Genomic DNA, 21,127 nt, shown 5'->3' with positions numbered 1-21,127 from the left:
GAGGAACTGTGTTAAAGGGTTGCGGCATTAGGAAGGTTGAGAACCACTGCTCTAGAAGCTGGAAAAGGCAAGAAAATGGACTCCCCTCTAGAGCCTCCAGAAGCAATGCAGCCCTGCCAGCACCTTAATTTTAGCCCAATTCGATCTGTTTTCGACTTCTGATTTCTGGAACTCTAAGATAATAAATTTATGTTGTTTCAAGCCACTAAATTTGTGGTAATTTGTTACAGCAGCAATAGGAAACTAATGCAAGTGGGCTAGAAGGAAATTTCTCTGCAACTGTTGAATTCCTCCCAAGGCACTTTGGACTTCCAATTCTAGGTAGATTTGAATAACAGAATTTCAGAATTGAAAGGGACCTTCATGGAGGACTTGAGGTAAAGAACTTGTCTAAGGTTACCTGCTAGTCAGTAGTAAAGCCAGGACAAGAACCCAAGCCTCCAATCTTTCATCTATGTACTTTACTGACTATAAGATGACTATAACAAAAAGGCTAGTATGTAGAAGGTATTCAATAAGTGGTAGAGTTTTTGTTGTCATCATTATGATTATACATTTTTTTGTAATCTATATTTCATTTTTAAAACATTGCCAAGTAAGGAGGTACCATGTGTTAAAGAACCAAAAATTCAACTGAGTAAATTTAAAGACCTAATTGGCTTTATTGAACGATTCATGAATTGGGCAGCATCTCATCTAGTAAAGAGAAAGGTGTTCTGAGGAGCCGTATAAAATGGGTGGCTTGGACAGGCAGAAATGGGGTGAGACAAAAAAAAGTTAGAGTGAATTATTTCAGGCAAGGTCACCTCTCCTTAGCAGAAAGAAGTAAGAGGATCTATCAGGTAGATTACCTCATTAGTGCTAACCGAGAAATTCCAGACTGACTTAAAATTCCACTCCTGGAAGAGGCTGAAACTGCAATTAGGTTAGGTATCCAATCTTGGTAGGACTACAAGTGACTCCATTTGGGGCCTGTTACCACATTCAGAGTGCTTTTGCCCTCGGGGGCATTTTCAGATTCAAGCAATATGGTTGAGAGGTTGAGCCGCACTTTTGACTTCTAGGGAAACGAGATATGGAGTCTGGGACCTATCAAGGGTGGTGACTTTGGTAAACCATGCTTTGGGCTGGTCCTCAGAAGAACAACACCCTGGGAGGTAAGGGTGAACAAAGCTAAATCAACCACGTCCAGGGTTCCCAATCATCTAGATTAGGGTGATCCTGTTTGTTGGTACCCCAAGATCCTGCCAGAAGAAACTGAAAATTCTGTATATATATTTTAAAAAATGTCTTCTTATTTTTTCAAGTGTTTCAATTATAATGTCAAGCACACAGTCAGGTGACAAGACAACATGAGTGAGAATCAGCATAAACAACAAATAACTAGAACAAAAAACTAACAATAGACCCAAACATTAAAAATAAATAGCAGCCCTAACGGGTTTGGCTCAGTGGATAGAGCGTCGGCCTGCAGACTGAAGGGTCCCAGGTTTGATTCTGGTCAAGGGCATGTACCTTGGTTGCAGGCACATCCTCAGTAGGGGGTGTGCAGGAGGCAGCTGATCGATGTTTCTCTCTCACCGATGTTTCTAACTCTCTATCCTTCTCCCTTCCTCTTTGTAAACAATCAATAAAATATATTTTTTAAAAAATAAAAAGCAATACACTTCTAAACATACATAGTGAAAGCCTTGGTGGGTTAGCTCAGTTGGTGGAAGCATCATCCTGATACACCAAGATTGCAGATTCAATCCCCGGTCAGGACACATAGAAGACTCAACCAATGAATACATAATAAGTGGAACAAATCAATGCTTCTCTCTATATAAAATCAATAAAGCCCTGGCCGGTGTAGCTCAGTTAGTTGGGCGTCATACTGTTAGGGGCAAAAATAGAATATTGGGGACTAGCTATGGTTGTGGAAAATATTAATCATGCTCTGTTAACCATGATTGCCTTGTGTTGGTTAAAGAAAGGACATTCTGACCTGGCTGGTAGTTGTATGTCACCAGGACCTGGGAGTCAACCTTGGGCCTGGGAATCAACCTTGGAACTTCCCCATGCCTGTAATCCTGACTTCCCCATGTAATCCTTGTCCTACCCTATATAAGCAGCTGGTTTATGGAGGGCTGCAGAGCAGATTTTTGTGGGTGACCTGCTGCTCTCCCATACAGCCAGCAGTATTAGAATAAATGCTCATATATGATTCAACCCTGTCTCTGCTTAATTGGCTCAAGTAGTGACAGGTAGCACAGACCCATTGATTGTCCAGTTACAGTCCTGTTGCCAGTTCAATTGCAGGTCAGGGCATATGCTGGTTTTGGGCTTGATCCCTAGTTGGGGAGATGAGAGGGAGAGGAGTACAGGAGGCAGTGGATTGATGTTCTGCTCTCACATCAATGTTTCTCTCTCTCTCTCTCCCTCCCTCCCTCCTTCCCTCCCTCCCTCCTTCTCTAAAAAATCAATTTTTAAAAATCAATTAAAAAAACATAGAAGAGCAGAAAACCAAGTTCTAAGAGTAAAAAAAAAAATCTCAAAAGCAGCTAGAGGGGAAAAAAAACACCTGATGACCTTCAAAGAAACAGCCACACTAACAGCTGATTTTTCAAAGCCAACAACAGAAGTCAGAATCTTTCAGGCTTCTTTCACTTGTGACTACCATGAAGCCACCAGGAAATCAAGGATAATCTTTTCTCCAATCAGATCCGAAAAATCCCTTTTTCATCTGAAGGTAGCATATGCACAGGTTCTGATGATTGGCCTATGGCCATCTATAATGGGCCATCTTCGTGCCTACCACATTACCACCCTTCATCATAAAGCCCCAGGAAAAAAGAAAATCAGCACAGCATTGCCAAGAAGCAGGAAAGGATAGGCAGGGCATTTTGCATACTACCTCATTCAAAACTACCATCAACTTTGACCTTGGTGAGGTAAATGTGATCACCCCGATTTTAAGGGTTCTGAGATTGAACCTGAGGGAAATGAGGTGACTTAGTCGACTGAGGTCATTACTGTCTGGGACGCCAACCACGCTTTCCCCGCCATTATCAACTCTATGATTTCTGGCCAGTCGGGATCCTAGGGAAACACACTTTAATTTGGTGGGAAGGAAAGAAAGAAAGAATGGGGGAAGGTTTCAAACTGCGACAACATCTTTGAATCAAGTATTGGTTACAACAGCTTCCTTTATGGACCACGATGCCAAACCTCTTCTCTTTTATGAGGCCTCCTCTCCCCCATCCGTAGGACCTAAGAACACCCTTCTCCGTGCTATTCCCCGTCCCTCCCCCCACGCCGCCCCCGAGGGGAAGGGGCATTCTAGGGTTCCAGGGAGACGCCCCGGCCCCGGGATGCCTTCCCCTCGGCGGGCGGGCTCCCGGACGACTGCATGCAAGTCAGAGGCATCCGCCCTCCTCCGAGGAAAACCCACCGCAGACCTAGCCAGGAAAAAGGACAGCGGGCAATGCACGGGGCAAGAGGAGGTGAAAGACGGCGGCGGCAGGAGCTGGAGCTGGGAACATAAATAAACACAGTGCACATCACCGCAGCAGCACGCAAATAGTTAAAGATGACAACCGTCCCTGGGGACCCCCCAGGGTGGACACGGCAAACGAAACGCTGTTGGTGTGAGCGAGGGAGCAAGGGGAGGACACTGTTCCCGCGCCCCGGCGCTAACACCCCTGGGCTACGCTCTGCACTGAACCGCGGACGGACAACTCCCGCCTTTCTGGGAGCCCCGGCTGTGAACCACGTTTAGGAACACGGTGCAGCCCAAGTGCCGCAAAACGTCGGCGTGTGCGGGGCAGCGAGGACACGCCGCCTCCGGAAACAGCCCGGGCGCCCTCCATCCCCCGAGCCCCAAGCAGACACACAAACACACAAAAGAAACCGCCTCGGGCCTCCGGGACACGGCGTTTCGCTCCCGCCGCCCGCGGCCCGGGCCCCGCCCCCCGCCCGCCGCGGAAGTGACGCAGCGCGCCCCGCCCCCGCCGCTAGTTCGGCTGCTGCTGCCGCTGCGGGTGGACCTGCAGGAGGCGGCGGCGGCGGCGGCGGCCGAGGCCGAGGGAAGATGGCGGACGGTGTGGACCACATAGACATTTACGCGGATGTAGGCGAAGAGTTCAACCAGGTACGTGAGGGCCCGGGCCCCCGCCGCCGAAGCGGGCGGCGCTGCGGCCCAGACGCAGGCCCTGGGCCCGCCGCGGGCTGCGAGCCGGCGCCGCTGCAGACCGTGCGCTTTTGCCGCCGTGGGCCGTGCCCCCGACCCCGGCGCGGCGCCCCCCTCGCCCCTCGTTCTACCGCGTCGTTTCGCGGGCCGCGGGGCCGTGCGACCCGCCGCGGGGCCCGGAGCGCGGCCGCGGGCCGCAAGGCTGCCGCCCCTGGCTCCTCCCTCGCCGCCGCCTCGCTCCCCATTGTTGGCGGCGGCCGGCGGGCGCTTCCCGCCGCGCTAGGCCCGGACGGGGGCACCGCGTGTGTGCGGCGGGGAAGAGCGGGCCGCCGCCGCGCCCCCTCCCCTGTCGCGGGCCGAGGAGGAAGCCCGGCGAGGCGCGCGCCGCCCGCCGCCCCCTCCCCGGCCGCGCCGCTCGGGCTCCGATTTCTCTCTTCGCTCCATTTTGTCTCCTGGCCGCGGACGGTCGCCTCATGGAAGGCCGCGTTCACCGCCCTTTGTATCCCGCGCGCCGGGCTTCCCGGGCTCCCCTCGCGTTGGCGGCGGGTTTCGGCGGGGCGCCGGCCTCCCCCTTCCCACCCCCTTGGCGGCGGCGGCTTCGGTGTGGGCGCGTTTGCAACAAGTCCTCTGACTTTTGGACCCGTGGGTCGTGTTCAAAGTCGGTGCGCTGGCGGCGCCCGTGGTGGTCGAGGGCTGGCGGCCCGGCCGTTCGTGGTCTTTTCGGTGAAAATATCTGGAAAGATAACGCGGTCCGGACCAACAGGAAGACTTGGAAGCGGGATGGTTGGATGGAACAAAAAAAGATGGTAGCTCACCAAGAGATCAGAGGAGGGGTTAAAAAACGTTCCCCTGAAATCCTGAAGATATTAAAGATAGCGGGTTGTTAGGACCCGTTTTTTTCCAAACAAAGCAACGTGCGGAATGTCCTCCGAGAGGCCTGCTTTGTGTTTTGCAGGGTTGGAGAAAGGGGGGGATCACGCTGGCCTGGAGCTGGCGGCGGACTTAGGATGCCTGATGCCGGGCATCCTTGCAAAAGGTCTCGTTTGTTACGGGAGTCGTGCCGTGTAAGCCGTAGGCCTGCGGTTCACGTCTCCACTGCCTCTTAGGTAGTAACACATTTTTGTTTTTTATTGGTTTTGGGGAGTACTTTATTAGAGCTGGGGACAGTGAAACAAGGGTTTAGGGTAGAAGAAGCAACAGGAGAGAGCCTGGGCGGGCCGGGCTGCTTGGCCTCACTGAGAAGTCGGAGAAAAGGGGGCCTTGGAGACAGGGTCAGGGGGTTCTTCGCCCTGGGCGAGCTGCACTGCCCCCGAGTTGCGAGTCTTGGGGGGGGGGGGTTCCCTGAGAATTTAGGAGAGGCAGGCCTGCGAGGGAAGAAGGGGGGCAAAGGGAGGGGGAGCACGCTGGAGTAACACATTTAAAAAATCAAGTTGTGTCTAACTGCAGTGTATCTAAAAGCTTTATTTTTATGTTTTTCCAAGGCGGTATGAGAAACTTAATAAAATTCTACTGGTTAATGTGTTTGATTTTTTTTCCTCCCTCCATTAGGGATCTTACGTGTAAGGGCTCAAGATTTTTTTTTTTTTTTTTTAAAATTGGGAAAGCTAGAAATCCGTATCATTCTGTTTTTTTTTGTGTGTGTGTGTGTGTTTTTTTTCAGGAATGACTATGTGCCCCTGGTTTCAATATTAGGGAAAATAAATTTTAGTTAGCTTTAAATGTTTCCTATGTTAAAACAATATGCTTAAATGTAAACCATTGTAATCAAACGTTAAGTTTTAAAATTGTTCTTTTTGTTGTGCTTATATTTTGAATATATGATGCCTTAGTTGTCAGTGACTATTATCTTGAGTGCTACACAGGCAGATCTAATGCTTTTAAGGTCATTAAAGACCTGCAGGAATTTTTTCCCCCATTTATCATTTAATCCAAAAGCGGGTCATACCTACAAGTAAGGAACAATTAAGTGTTCAAAACTGTCTTTATTCGCTTTTCTTACAAGAGTATACATTTGTCCCGCCTGGTTTGACTTAGCGGTTGAGCATTGATCTATGAACCAACAGGTCGCCACTTGGATTCCCTGTCAGGGCACATGCCTGGGTTTGGGGTTGGATCCCCAGCTGGGGGCGTGCAAGAGGCAGCCGATTAGTGATTCTCACCATTGATGTTTCTATCTCTCTGTTTCCCTCTCCCTTCCTCTCTCTGAAATAAATTTTTAAAAAAGTATACATTTGCTTTGTTTTTCTACACCCAATAAAGAATTGGTGTGCAATTTTAGAAATTGAGCTTTTCTTCAGGATCTCTTTGAGAAACATATTTTAGACATTCGCAGACTTTGGTTATGGACATTTCTCTAATTCATATAGCTGGATGAAGTGATACTTGTTTAACTCTGCTATATCTAGTGTTGGCTGAGCAGGAGGTAAGAAGAGATTAAAGTGTAACTTTTGACTTGTACCTACAGCATTTTATCTCACACATAGTTGTATAATTTTATCAGTAAAGTAGCTATACTTTTGAATCAATTAATGGGATTAAATCGAAGCCACGAAGGATAGTTGGTTTGCAACATTCATTCTGTTTTTTAAAATGTTAGTATTATTGACTTTCTTTTCCTGAAATTTTACCAGAATTAGAGGCAACTACAAAATCACTACTGATTTATTTACTTTGCCACTATGTTATTAGCTAGTGCCATTATTTGTATTGGTTGCTGTAATAAACTATGATTTATTTTGTTGTAGTTGAGGAAAATGTTTTACTAAGTATAAACAGTCTTGACTGTTTTAGCTTTTAAACTGCTGTAAGCATTTACAAATCTTTGTTCTTTAATGGGAGCTGCAGTTTTCATTGAATTTGTGTACTTTAAAATTCTCCATGGTCTATGTATTTCCTATTTCTTCCATTTTAAATAGTCCTACTTTTATGAAGCACTTTTTAAGTATGAAATGTTAACTGTTAGGAGAAACTTCAATTTGGACGTAGGGTAAGAATAAATTAATGAATCTATAGTAGAGTCCCTTTCTTCATCAGAAGAATTTTAGAATAGAGAATAAAGTTGAATGGGAGAAGCACAAGGGACTGGGCTATTCTCTATGCATACTTAAGTTGAAGGTCTTTGGATGTAACCAAATTGAGAACAGTTGCTCCAATGGAAGGAGAATTTGAACTACTTCCAAACCTCTACATTACTTGATTTTGGAGTTGAGAAGAAAGCGGTTTTGTTTTAGCCTGTACTGTGTATCAGTTGAATTTAAACTGGGATTTGTACTCAAATATAGTGTTACTAACCTAATATTTAATAGTTATAGACTTCTATTTTGACTGAAATAATTGAATTTTTAAAAATCCAATTGCTCAAAATGCATTTCCTGAGTTTTTGTTATATGCCAACAAGGAGGGATACAAAGTTTAGATATAGTGCACTAGTGTTTGGTGAGAGGAACCCACACACATAATTGTAACACTGATAGGTTGTGTATTGTAGCATCCACTCCTTCATCTGTAGAATTATTGTTGGTAAGGAAGAGGAAAGTCAACAATACTCTGAACTTTAGGAAAGCTGATACTGTATGCATTGAAGTGGTGTGTATTTTGCTTGTTTGGGGTCAAAAGCTCCTAATGTAGAATTAAGTTATTGATCTGACTACTGAACTTTAAAATGAAAATGTGCATAGGTAGTGGCCAGGAAAAAAATTCATTTAGAAGTTATGGACCTAGACATCCATGAAAGTCAGTTTTATTTCATGAGTTATTATACTTTATATCCTATATAATAAAAAAAAGCCTAATATGCTAAGTGTCTTACCGTTCAACCAGTTGCTATGATGTGCACTGACCACCAGGGGGAAGATGCTCTGACCAGTAGGTTAGCTTGCTGTTGGGGTCTGGCTGATCGGGACTGGGCAAGATAGCCGGACATGCCCTGGAGCCCTCTTGCAGTCCCTCCCCAGCCCAGATCGTGCACCCATGGGGTCCCCCTGCCTGGCCTGCGCCCTCACAATCCGGGACCCTTTGGGGGATGTCAGAGAGCCGATTTCGGCCTGATCCCTGCAGGCCATGCCGAGGGACCCCACTAGTGCACGAATCCGTGCACCAGGCCTCTAGTTTAATCATAATGTGTATTTACTTTAGCCAGTTTTGGAAAATGAGTTTATTAGACAAATATCAGTGAAACCTTATTTCTGATAAATTTGTATGTAATAGAAAACCCTCTAAGATAAGGATAACTTGGGTAGAAATGTTTAGGGGAGCTAGAATTCTTCTCACTCAATTTTATTATTTATGAGTGTGATCCATTCAACTGCCTATAAATTGTCCACTTTGTGGTTTATGTGGCATGTTTTTAGTAACAAGCTGGCTTCCTTACTATTAGTCAAGCTTTTTAAAGGAATTACGAGCTAGTTTTAATATATACTCGGAACATAATTTGACAAGGTCAGAATATGATGTATTTTCTAAAAAGATAAATACATATTGGATTTATCTGATTGGATTTTGTTCCAGCAGTTTTCTTCCTTGGTATAGAATACATTTTTTAAATGCAAAATATAAATTTTCCCTGCTTAGATTTCTCTAAGTGGAAATGACTATTAAATTCCTTTTATTTATTTATTTATTTTTAAATACAGGAACTTTGAAACAAATGGCCTTTGCTGTGCCGTTACTGGTAGTATCATATGCAGGAATGATATTACTACAATTTTAGGACCAGAAGCAGCAGTCTTGGTCCTATCAGGAAGAATGAAGAGTATAGCTGTACTAATTACTGTAGTACAGCTATACAATGGTCATCCAAATAATGGTATTCAGTATATACAATATATCTGATATTAAGATTTTATGGGAGGTGATTAGGGAAACTATCTCTAAAAATGACTTTGGAGGGAGGGGGTGGTGCTAATGAAAAATGATCACGAAACATTAATTTAAAAAGGAACTGATGAAATTTTGGTTACTTTACTAAGTTAATTTTTAAGTGTTTTCTCTGACTTGGCAACAACTACTTGTATATCATGTAGAACATAATCTTGAAGTGTAAAACCTCTAGGAGATACCTAGCCTGTAGAATGATTGTAGTGATTTAGAATGCAGGGAATGAAAAAAAAAATTAGTGCATTTTAAAAATAAATCCTAAGGGCTGTTAATTTTTGAAAGTTATATGTAATGCACAGCTCTATTGGTGATTAGCTACTATGGAAAGTTAAGATTGGGCAGCATTTGGTATCAAACAATCAGGGGGGTAATGTTGATATTTTCTTGTTTTTGAATGTTATTAAAATTTCCTAAAGATGATTGAAAAGATTTTGCATAGTAGCACCTGATATTGTTGACTATTTCTCTTTGACAAAGTAGAAGGCACTTTTTGTTCAAGTAGACTTTCAGAACTTTCTTTAATGTATGATAAACATTTTGCATAATTTCAGGATATGCTTGTTTCCCCTCCTTTTTTTTTTTTTTTTTTTTTGAGGACAAGGTTTATGAAAAATTTATTGGAAACATTCTATGTTATATCTTATATATCACATTAAATTGTATGGCGTTACTAAATTATTTTTCTTTCTTTTTTAAAATTAAATCTTTATTGTTCAGATTATTACAGTTGTTCCTCTTTTTCCCCCCATAGCTCCCCTCCACCTGGTTCCCACCCCACCCTCTGCCCTTACCCCCCCCCCCCCCCCCCCCACTGTCCTCATCCATAGGTGTACGATTTTTGTCCAGTCTCTTCCCGCAGCCCCCACACCCCCCACCCCGAATAGTCAGTCCACTCCCTTTCTGTGCCCCTGATTCTATTATATTCACCAGTCTATTCTGTTCATCAGATTATTTATTCACTTGATTTTTAGATTCACTTGTTGATACATGTGTATTTGTTGTTCATAATTTGTATCTTTACCTTTTTCTTCTTCTTCCTCTTCTTAAAGGATACCTTTCAGCATTTCATATAATACTGGTTTGGTGGTGATGAACCCCTTTAGCTTTTCCTTATCAGTGAAGCTCTTTATCTGACCTTCAATTCTGAATGATAGCTTTGCTGGGTAAAGTAATCTTGGTTGTAGGTTCTTGGTGTTCATCACTTTGAATATTTCTTGCCACTCCCTTCTGGCCTGCATAGTTTCTGTTGAGAAATCAGCTGACATTCGTATGGGTACGCCCTTGTAGGTAGGTAACTTACTGTTTTTCTCTTGCTGCTTTTAAGATTCTCTCTTTGTCTTTTGCTCTTGGCATTTTAATTATGATGTGTCTTGGTGTGGTCCTCTTTGGATTCCTTTTGTTTGGGGTTCTCTGTGCTTCCCGGACTTGTAAGTCTATTTCTTTGACCAGGTAGGGGAAGTTTTCTGTCATTATTTCTTCAAATAGGTTTTCAGTATCTTGCTCTCTCTCTTCTTCTGGCACCCCCATAATTCGGATGTTGGTACGCTTGAAGTTGTCCCAGAGGCTCCTTACGCTATCTTCATAGTTTTGGATTCTTTTTTCTTTTTGTTTTTCCGGTTGGGTGTTTTTTGCTTCTTCATATTTCAAATCTTTGACTTGATTCTTGCGATCCTCTAGTCTGCTGTTGGAACTCTGTATAATATCCTTTATTTCAGTCAGTGTATGCTTAATTTCTAGTTGGTCCTTTTCCATAACCTCCAGGGTCTCACTAGATTTCTTGAGGGTCTCACTAAATTTATCGACGGTTTCTAGAAAATTATTGAAAAACCTTATGTGTGGTTTTGAACTCTATATCCAGTAGTTTGCTTTCCTCCATTTCTGTCATTTGTGACCTTTTTCTTTGTCTCTGCAATTTTATGCTTCCCTGTGTTGATAGAGTGGCTTTCTGTGCTAGGTGTCCCATAGGGCCCAATGGCTCAGCCTCCCCAATTACCTGAGGTGGACACTCTTGGTGCACCCCTTTGTGGGCTTTGTGCACAGTCTTGTTGTAGTTAAGCCTTGATTGTTATAGGTATCACTGGGAGGAATTGACCTTCAGGCCAATTGGCAGTGAGAATCAGCTGTTTCTGCAGTGGGAGAACTTCTGTGCTGGAGACACCCTTCTGGGGCAAGGCTTGCTTCAGTGGGGCTTTGGTGCTCACTGAGTCTGACCACTGGGTACACTGGCTCTTGGATCTCTAAGGAGGTGCTAATTTAGCCTCTGCCTGAGGCTATCCAGCAGGAGCTATGGAGAGATCTGCAGATTTCTCTTCTTTGTTTGAGGTTTGGAGGTGCCCAGATGATGCCCAGCTGTGAAGCAATGCAAGCTGCTGTGGGCCCTTGGGCCTCCTTTTGGAAGTTCTGGGTCTCTCTGACCCAGCTGCAGTTTCTTAGGTAATTATCAGATTGCAAAGGGCCAGGCCTTTCATATGGAAAAGCCTCTGTGCACGTGGGGCAGGGTCTCAGGGGATCAACAGGGCGGAGTAAGCAGCTATGGCTGCTCCTCAGTCCTACCCTAAGAGGCCCCGAATCTCAGTGTCCTGGTAATCGCTGCAAGCACCTCTGAGAGAAAGCCGCCCTCAAGTTCTGACCGATGCCAGATAGTCCAGTTTCTCCCCATATGAGTCTGGGTCCCCAGAGACTCGCCCGGAACTGGAGTTCAGAGCAGTCGGGAGCTTGAGACTCCCTCCCTATTGAAAAAGACAACCATGTCCTCAGTTGCCAGTCCTTTCCACATGCACCTCCGTACCTCTGCACTTTACTTCTGCACCTCCTCTGAGTCTCGGTGTGCTTTTCTCTTTCCTTCTAGTTGTAGAATTTCTACTCAGCCAGCCTTCCTGTGGTTCTGGATGATGTCTGTTTTGTTTTTTAGTTATATTTTTGAAGTGGTTGTTCGAGGCAGCAAACTCCGGTGTTTACCTATGCCGCCATCTTGGTTTTATTTTTCTCCCCTCTTTTTAAAGTAGGAACAAAAAGTAGCATATGTGCCCTAGCCGGTTTGGCTCTTTGGATAGAGCTTCGGCCGGGTTCGATTCCGGCCAAGGGCACATGCCCGGGTTGCGGACTCGATCCCCAGTAGGGGGCGTTCAGGAGGCAGCCAGTCGATTCTCTCTTATCATTGATGTTTCTATCTCTCCCGCTTCCTCTCTGAAATCAATAAAGAAATATATTTTTAAAAGTAGGATATGTTCTATATATTTTTTTAAATGTGTGATACTTAAGCTGAAAAGGAAGATTACTAATACTACAAAAGAGTATGTGCTTTGAACTGAATTTTGGTAAGAGCGACAAATGTATTTAGATTCATTAGTATTTTTTTCGCCATATCCAAATGTGTACCTTTGGGGCTAGAAGGTCAGGCTGTGGCCTTGAAATAGAGCAAAGTTAACTAGTCCACGTGGAAATCGAACCCCAGGACCGTGGTCTCAATTAGCGTTATACTTCAACCAATTGGAAGCAGTCCAACCAGACAAAGTGGCAGGTCCTAAAATACTGGAAGTCATATCAATATGGAAAATTGGTTGGTGTCAACGTAGGAATTCATGGAAGGACAAAAATAGTAAGTGGTTGTGATTCACCAGATTAGTGTAGCTGCAATTATGCTTGTAAGGAATTGTTTGTTTATGTTAACATTTTCCTGGATTTACAACCAATGAAAAATCAAGTAATGTGTTAACATGTTTGGTGAAAGTATAAACTTATTCTCTCTCAGGCCTTATATTGTGATTATAGTCTCCGCTGAGCAAACACAACTCCCTTTGTATAATAATACTACTAATGTTGTTGCTATTATTATATTTGAGGTACAGAACTGGATTGCAAAAGAGTTTACAGTGCCCACAACCTTTTGTGGGAAGCTTTTTAGTATCTCAGGTGTATGGAACCACTGCTGCAACCATGTCACCTGAAGCTTCAGCTACACTGAAACTTCATTACAAAATTCACCCTCCTTTTTTCTGTTACTGCAATTTGAACATGTATTTTAACAAAAACTCAGTTCTGAAAGATTATTTTGGTGTTGCTGTACAAACAAATTTATGGCATTATTCCCTGACTTGTCTTAGTTTCTGCCTATTGCTAAAGATGGCTTTGTTCGTTGACCTACCTTAAGATTTTGGCCCCCTTATTAAATGTCTTACATTCTACCTCATAACAAAATTGCTATGTAAAGATTCTGTTACAGAATTGGTAAATTGGTTAACTTTGTCATGCAGAAGATTACCTGAAGACGACTTGACAAATTTCAGGTCCCTTTGGCCATGGGTATAAATGGTATTTCCCTGTCTAGGTTTTCTTTTTCTCTTCTTAAAATTTTGCTCTAGCTTCCTCTGAACAACAAAGTAATAGCTATGTTCCTATGGGGCCTATAATAACAGTACTTTGTTAATCTGTTTACAGTCATTTTATGAATGCTCTCTAGGTCATTCTCTATCCATGTAATAGTCCCTAAACTTTGCTCCTCTTAATGTGCCGTTTGTGTAACAGTTCATCCTTAATAAATTGTATTAATGGGAGAGGATATGAGTTATTATGTCTGAGTTTGTTGTTTTATAACTGATTGCCTCTATTATCACAAATACGGGGTGTGGCAAAAATAGGTTTACAGTTGTGAGTATGTGAAAGGTTTTATGGTATTGATTAATTACTGTATTTTTCATACAACACCTGTAAACCTACTTTTACACCATTCTACATCATAAGAATAAAATAGTTCACATTGATTTTAGGTACTTGGTGGAAAGGCAGAAAAATGGAAATAGGTTTTCCTCTGATACAGGCTAGTTAAGCCTGTGGCCCAAAGATGGTTACCAAAGGCAATTTTATTTTATTTTTTAAATATATTTTTATTGATTTCAGAGAGGAAGGGAGAGGGAGAGAGATAGAAACATCAATGATGAGAGAGAATCAATGATCAGCTGCTTCTTGCACGTCCCCTACTGGGGATCCAGGCATGTGCCCTTGACGGGAATCGAACCTGGGACCCTTCAGTCCGCAGGCCGACACTCATCCACTGAGCCAAACCAGCTAGGGAACCAAAGGCAATTTTAAATGGTGTTGAGTGTTCTGCCAATAGCTGCACTTAATTGGGGGTGCAGGGGGCTTATTTAAAATTGAACCCTCCCTTTTCGTTTTTCTCTTCTTTATATATGTTTCTTTTTTGTTTTCCTCTTCCTTGCTTATTTAGGCATGTAAGTGGCATCCACTAGCATTGCTTTAATTCTGTTAGTGACACAGCTTTCCTAGGTCCGTTTTTCTCTTGCTAATTGACTAATCTAAGTCAGGTAAGCATTAACTCTTTGTTGACTGAGAATAATAAAACGATTGCTAGACACTAATTTGTATAGTTTTAGGTATTATCTTTCCCTTGTTCATTTGTTACAACTTTCAGAATTATTTACATACTCACGTTTCATCATTCCTTCCCTATGGCTTAACTCACTAAACTTTTCCCCCAAAACTAATAGATTTCGCAGGGCTAGGAAAAAAGATCTTGAATACCATCAAAAATAATAGTTGTGTTTTTCTTCAGTTAAATATTTGTAATGGCTATGATTTTTGTTGGTGATATTTTTGTGTCGATCTTTTCTTTTTTTCTGTTTTTTTTTGTGTGTGTCAATTTTTTTTAAAAAGCTCATCTATTTGTATTAATTCATGTATTATTACTTTCACTTTAAGAGTATTTTACTTCCAAGGAAAGTTTTACATTAGTACTTTATTATGAGTCCATGTCATTCTTTTCCCAGAGGAACATTATTTTCTATGTTATAATAAATAGTGGAAAAATAGCTTTCTCTGTATAGACATTTACTTTATAGGTACTGTTTAAGAATACAAGTTTGGCCCTGGCTGGGTAGCTTTAGTTCACTGTCCAAGGTTGTGTGTTCAATCCCCAGTCAGGAAACGTACTAGGAGCAATCAATGAATGTATAAATAAGTGGAAATCAACATTTCTATAATCAAATTAAAAAACAAACGTGTGGCATAAAGTTTTTGGCCTTTTTTTTTTAATCTACAAGACTTTAAAAACAAATAGTTGAATTAAATTGTGTGTTTTTTTAAATTAATAGTTGAATGAATTTATATTCAAATCCCTTTAGTGTAGTAGTCTGACTATTATATGACTTAAAAACATTATTTTTGTATCCAGGAAGCTGAATATGGTGGGCATGATCAGATAGATTTATATGATGATGTCATCTCTCCATCTGCAAATAATGGAGATGCCCCAGAAGACCGGGATTACATGGATACTCTCCCACCAACTGTTGGTGATGATGTGGGTAAAGGAGCAGCACCAAATGTTGTCTATACATATACGGGAAAGAGAATTGCATTATACATTGGAAATCTAACATGGGTAAGTAAATTTACCATATGAATTGGTAATTGATTTTGAGCTATTCTAGCAGTTAACTTTGAAGTTACTAAATTGATTTTTTCTATGTGCTTGCTTATGCAATTAGGAGGACAATAATAGTACCTTTAGAACAAATTTCAGATCTTCTAGTTTTTAATTTGGTAGTTCTACTTATTTTGGTAGACATTCCAATTAAATATAGTTCAATTATTTTGTCTTCAAATCAGTTATTTTTACCTATTCCTAAATGTCGGCTATCTCAATTTTACAAAGGAAAAATGTCTGCAGAAGGTCTCAAACCAGGATTCAGAACTGTAAGAGAGAAAGAAACACAGTATGACTCCTGGTTTTAAAGTTTTCATTATCTAATTCCTGTTACAAACTTGCAGAGTTTTAATTTCTGCTCTTTTTATTTTGAGTACATTTATTAAAGCTGGGGACAGTGAATCAAGGAGGGGCTTAGGATAGAAGAAGCAACAGGAGAGAACCTAGGCTGGGCTGCTTTGGTTCATTGAGAAGTCAGAGAAAAGGGGCTTTGGGGACATGTTCAGGAGCTACTCCTGGACGAGCTGCTGCTGCCCTTTGCTCTTCTGGTTGCAGATCTTGGGGAGGATCTCTTAGAGTTTAGGTCCTGTAGAGTTTAGTAGCGTGTGGGGAAAGGAGAGGGAAGGGGAAGATGCTGGAATACTCACGGAAGGGAGAACATGCTAAATTCTGATCTTAAATTTTTTTTAAATGTTTAATTTCTAATTGCTGGTTGCTAGTATACAGAAGTACAATTTATTTTATTTTATTACAATTTTTTTTAATCCTCACCCAGGGATATTTTTCCATTGATTTATTTTTATTTTTATTTTTTAGAGAAAGAGGGAAAGACAGAGAGAAATATTGATGTGAGAGAAACACATCGATCGGTTGCCTCCTGTACAAGCCCTGACCAGGCCCCAGCCTGGGAGGGCCCTGCAATCAAGGTACATGCCCTTGACTGGAATTTAACCCAGGACCCTTCGGTCTGCAGGCTGATGCTCTATCCACTGAGCCAAATTGGCCAGGGCTGCTCTTAAATTTTTAATCTTATTTATTGAAATACTGCTATCTGTACATTCTATCTTAATTTGCATTTATGGGACTTTAAAATTAGTGGTTGGGAGTTTCATAAACTGGATGTTTAATGTAGCTATTTATAATTTTATTAGCATTAAATACTCACTAGAGCAGTGATGGCGATCCTGTGACACACGTGTCAGAGGTGACACACACACTCATTTTTTTGGTTGATTTTTCTTTGTTAAATGGCATTTAAATATATAAAATAAATATCAGAAATGTAAGTCTTTGTTTTACTATGGTTGCAAATATCAAAAAATTTCTATATGTGACACGGCACCAGAGTTAAGTTAGGGTTTTTCAAAATGCTGACACGCCGAGCTCAAATGGTTCACCATCACTGCACTAGAGCAAGTCTATAGAATTTTTATCTCTACTTTGAAATGTGTATTATACATATTGGAAAGTTTAAAAAATTGTCTAGAAATCAAAACTTGTCACTCCTCAGAAGAAGACTTGACTTTGGGTAGTGAACACATAATACAATATACCAGAAATTTTCAACAAGAATATTGAAACATACAGTACTTGATTATTTAGTCAGATGCACTGACCTCTTTTCCCTTAGATTGTCAAAGGAAAAAAATGACAACAGCCAACACAACAATAGCCATCTGGTGTGAATGAACAAAAAAATACCCTTTTTTTTTGTCAGATCAGCAAAAAAGCATATATTTTGGTATGCTATTGAATTCTGGTAGTTTATGAGATGAAAAAGGTTGAAAATCACGGCAATATACAGATGATGTATTACAGAATTGTACACTTGAAACCTGTATAATTTTATTAACCAATATCACCTCAATAAATTCAATTTTAAAAAAATACTTGTCACTCTTCAACTTCCTTAATAGCATTTTCTTTTAAAATATTTATATTAAAACACACACGAATTGATTAATCTTCTACCACCCAATCTGAGAAGTTTTATAATATTGGAGACAGTAACAGTACAGTAATGGAGAGTGGTTGATAATTACATCTTTGAATCTGGACTCCTCCATTTATTAGTTTTGTGATATTAGGCAAGCTCGTTAACTTCTCTTTCATCGTGTGTGAAATGGGAATAATAATAGGACTTATAAGACTGTTTAAGAGTTAAATATTTGATATAAAGTACATGGTAGGTACTCAGTACATGTCACTTTTTTCTTTTTATCATATACACATATATATGTATATATATATATATTTCTTTTTTTTATTGACTTTTTACAGAGAGAAAGGGAGAGGGATAGAGAGTTAGAAACATTGATGAGAGAGAAACATCGATCAGCTGCCTCCTGCACACCCCCCACTGGGGATGTGCCCGCAACCAAGGTGTACATGCCCTTGACCAGAATCGAAGCTGGGACCTTTCAGTCCACAGGCCGACGCTCTATCCACTGAGCCAAACCAGTTAGGGCTATATTTTTAAACGGAATTTATTTCCCCAAATGGTTGCCTTTAGGAGAGGAAGTGACAAGTGATACTAGTTTTATTTAAAAATATTAAATCTTTGCAGTTTAATGTTGGAAGAGACCAGAAACTTTTTAAGATAAAACAACCCCTGCTATCCTATCTCTAAAGATATGTATCTTCTAATTTCTGAAAATTATCAAGGAATGCATTTGCCTCAGGTACTTTTGTGCTATTTAAAAATTGAAGACTAATTTGCAACAACTGCACTTAGATTTGAACTGAGCATTAATTTTCTTTATTGTGAGTTTACCCTTAAAAAATTGAAGCAATAAAAATCTTGGATATGTTTTAATGGTTAACGAGGGGGAAATGTCTTGCAGTGGACAACAGATGAAGACTTAACTGAAGCAGTGCATTCTTTGGGAGTAAATGATATTTTGGAGATAAAGTTTTTTGAAAACCGGGCAAATGGCCAATCAAAGGGGTAAGATGTTTTTCCCCTAAAATAAGTTAGTATTTTTGGTGTTAAATTTTCTTCAAGTTAATGCTTTCTATTCACATGTGTAGGATGCTGTGTTATCCACATTGGCAGGAGGTTCTTGGCAAAGATTTGTACTCCATTTGTCCTGTGATAATAGCTCACTAAAACTAGTGGAGCTGCAAGTGTGGACAGATTGTGTCTATTCTTTAATTTTCCTGAGTTTTCTTCATCAGTGATTGAAATTATTATTGAGATGATAGTTTCAAGAAACGTTATTATCCCTGGGATTAAAGCAGGGGTCCTCAAACTATGGCCCGCGGGCCACATGCAAATACAAATATTGTATTTGTTCCCGTTTTGTTATTTTTACTTCAAAATAAGATATGTGCAGTGTGTATAGGAATTTGTTCATAGTTTTTTTTTTAAACTATAGTCTGGCCCTCCAACGGTCTGAGGGACAGTGAACTGGCCCCCTGTTTAACAAGTTTGAGGACCCCTGGATTAAAGGGTCGGGGAAGATGGGCAACATGAGAGTAAGTGTAACTTGGATGTTTTGCTTTATTTTTTTAAACTGTTAAATTATACACATGAGATAGGAACATTATACAACACATATTCAAAATCTAAAGAAAGCCATAATCTAACCATCCATAGATTATCACTCTTAATATTTTAGTGAATATAGTTTCAGGTTTCGTCATAGCACTTCATGCTTTTATTGCAAAAAAAAACACCTAGATTACAATTCATGTGTTTGATACAAGGAGTAAAACAAGCATTATCAATAAGTACATATTCTCTTCTAATGTCTAATTCTTTCCATACCTTGTATGCTTCTGTAATTTATTTTGCCATTGTTATTTTTGGTTATTTCGGTTGTTTCCAGTTTTTGCCTATTATGCCTATATTATAGTAGGAATCGTTTTATGTAAAACTACCTTCTGAACTTTTGCAGTAGCCGCCTATTAGGTGTTCCTGCTTTCACCCTAATCTCCTAAAGTGTATGCACATAGTTGGAAAAAAGTGGCACCAATATTAGTCTACTCAGAATCTTCTAATAGCTTCTATCTCACAGTGAAAGCCAGAATCTTTACTATGGCCTACAAATGCTCTGTGATCTGCTTTCCCACAACCTCTCTGACATTCTCTCTTAACCATTCTTTGCTTCCTTATGCTGTTTCAGCCATAGTAGTCTGTTGTTCCTCAAATACATTCCTACGTAGGACCTTATACATGTGATTCCTCTTCTGGTTTACTTTTTCCTGCAATGTTCATATGGATCTCATTTCCTTCAGAACTCTCTTTTAAAAGAGTTCCCTTCCCAACCATTTTGGTGCAGAATAGCACCTTCTATTTCCATCACTGTTTCCTGTCTTTATATTTTATGTTACTATTGTATTTTTACTTGTTTATTACCCTGTCTCCCACCACAGTATAAGATTCATGCAAGCAGAGACTTTGTTTTGGTCAACTATTGTATCCTTAGCCTTAGTATGGTGCCTGGCATGTAGGAGTTGGTGTATTGCTCACTAAATACATGTTAAATTAATGAATTCATTAAATTGTTGCTAAATTTAATCCTGACTCACAACAGCAGAATTTTTGACAACAACAACAAAAACAACTGGAATAGGGGTTCTAGTTAACAACCATTTTGAACATTAGGGAGAAAAGGGTTCCAAGCTCCTGAGAGTCCTGATAATTTAAAATATCCTATAGCTGTGCAAAACTGTTAATCTTTTTTTGTTTTAAATGTATTTTTTTTTAATCGCGGTGTAATTCACATACCAAAAATTCACTTTTAAAATCTTCAGTGGTTTTTTAGTATATTTACAAAGTTGTTCAACTATTACCACTGTTTTATTCCAGAACATTTCATCACCCCAGAAAGGAATCTCATACCCATTAGCAATCTATCTTTATGGATTGGCTTATTCTGAACATTCCATATAAATGGAATCATACAATAAGTGGTCCCATGTGACTGACTTCTTTCACTTAGCAGAGGCTTTCAAGGTTCATTCATGGTGTAGCATGTATCTGTACTTAATTATTTTCGTGGCTACGTATTTCATTATATGGATGTACCCTCTTTATTTACTCGATGGACATTGGGGTTGTTTCTGCTTTTGCTAATTGTGAATAATGCCCCTATGACTATTCATGTGCCAGCTTTGTGTGAACATAGATTTTCAATTCTTCAACATATACATATACCAGGGGCCCAGTGCATGAATTCATGCACCTTGAAAGGAACTGTGGGCCGCGAGGCTGTGTTGGACACAGGGGCAGGTGTCAGCCCAGCCCCTCCCGCCGAGGACCCTGGTCCCGTGTCTGCCAGCAGCCCCGCTCCCGCACTCCCACACACTGACAGTGCCGGCCCCACTCACACCCGCTGACAGCGCAGAGCGATTGGGGTCAGCGCCAGCAGTGGGTGCAAGCAAGGCTGACACTGTCAGTGGGTGCAAGTGGCGGCTGCTGCTCCAATCCCCCCTCAGGAGCAGGGGGAGGTGGAGAAGCCCTCAGGTGTGATAGGGGCCGGTAGCCACCGCTCACACCTGCTGATAGCACTGAGTGATCGGAACTGGCGCCAGGCACTGGCAGTGGGTGTAAGCAGTGGTTCTGGTGCCAGCAGTGGGTGCAAGCGCCAGGCAGGACCACAGTGTGTGGGAGCAAAGAATTTTCAGTAACCACT

At 41.3% G+C, this 21,127-nt stretch overlaps 1 protein-coding gene across 4 annotated transcripts in view; it reads left to right on the top strand.

The window, feature by feature from the left end:
• Positions 1 to 4,015: 4,015 nt before the first annotated feature.
• CPSF6 (cleavage and polyadenylation specific factor 6) overlaps positions 4,016 to 21,127 on the top strand; it is a 38,225-nt gene continuing 21,113 nt past the window's right edge. For all 4 annotated transcript variants that reach the window (XM_070409763.1, XM_070409762.1, XM_070409761.1 and 1 more), the window contains exons 1-3: positions 4,016 to 4,132; positions 15,234 to 15,443; positions 18,332 to 18,435. In XM_070409763.1, coding sequence (XP_070265864.1) covers positions 4,073 to 4,132; positions 15,234 to 15,443; positions 18,332 to 18,435 — 374 coding nt within the window. In that variant the 5' untranslated portion in view covers positions 4,016 to 4,072. The remainder of the gene's footprint in view (positions 4,133 to 15,233; positions 15,444 to 18,331; positions 18,436 to 21,127) is intronic.

This window comes from Myotis yumanensis, unplaced genomic scaffold (genome assembly GCF_028538775.1).
Source record: "Myotis yumanensis isolate MYYU_CA2020_CCGP unplaced genomic scaffold, mMyoYum1.0.hap1 SCAF_3, whole genome shotgun sequence".
Taxonomy (NCBI): Eukaryota; Metazoa; Chordata; class Mammalia; order Chiroptera; family Vespertilionidae; genus Myotis; species Myotis yumanensis.
This window is presented reverse-complemented; position numbering and strand designations above follow the sequence as displayed.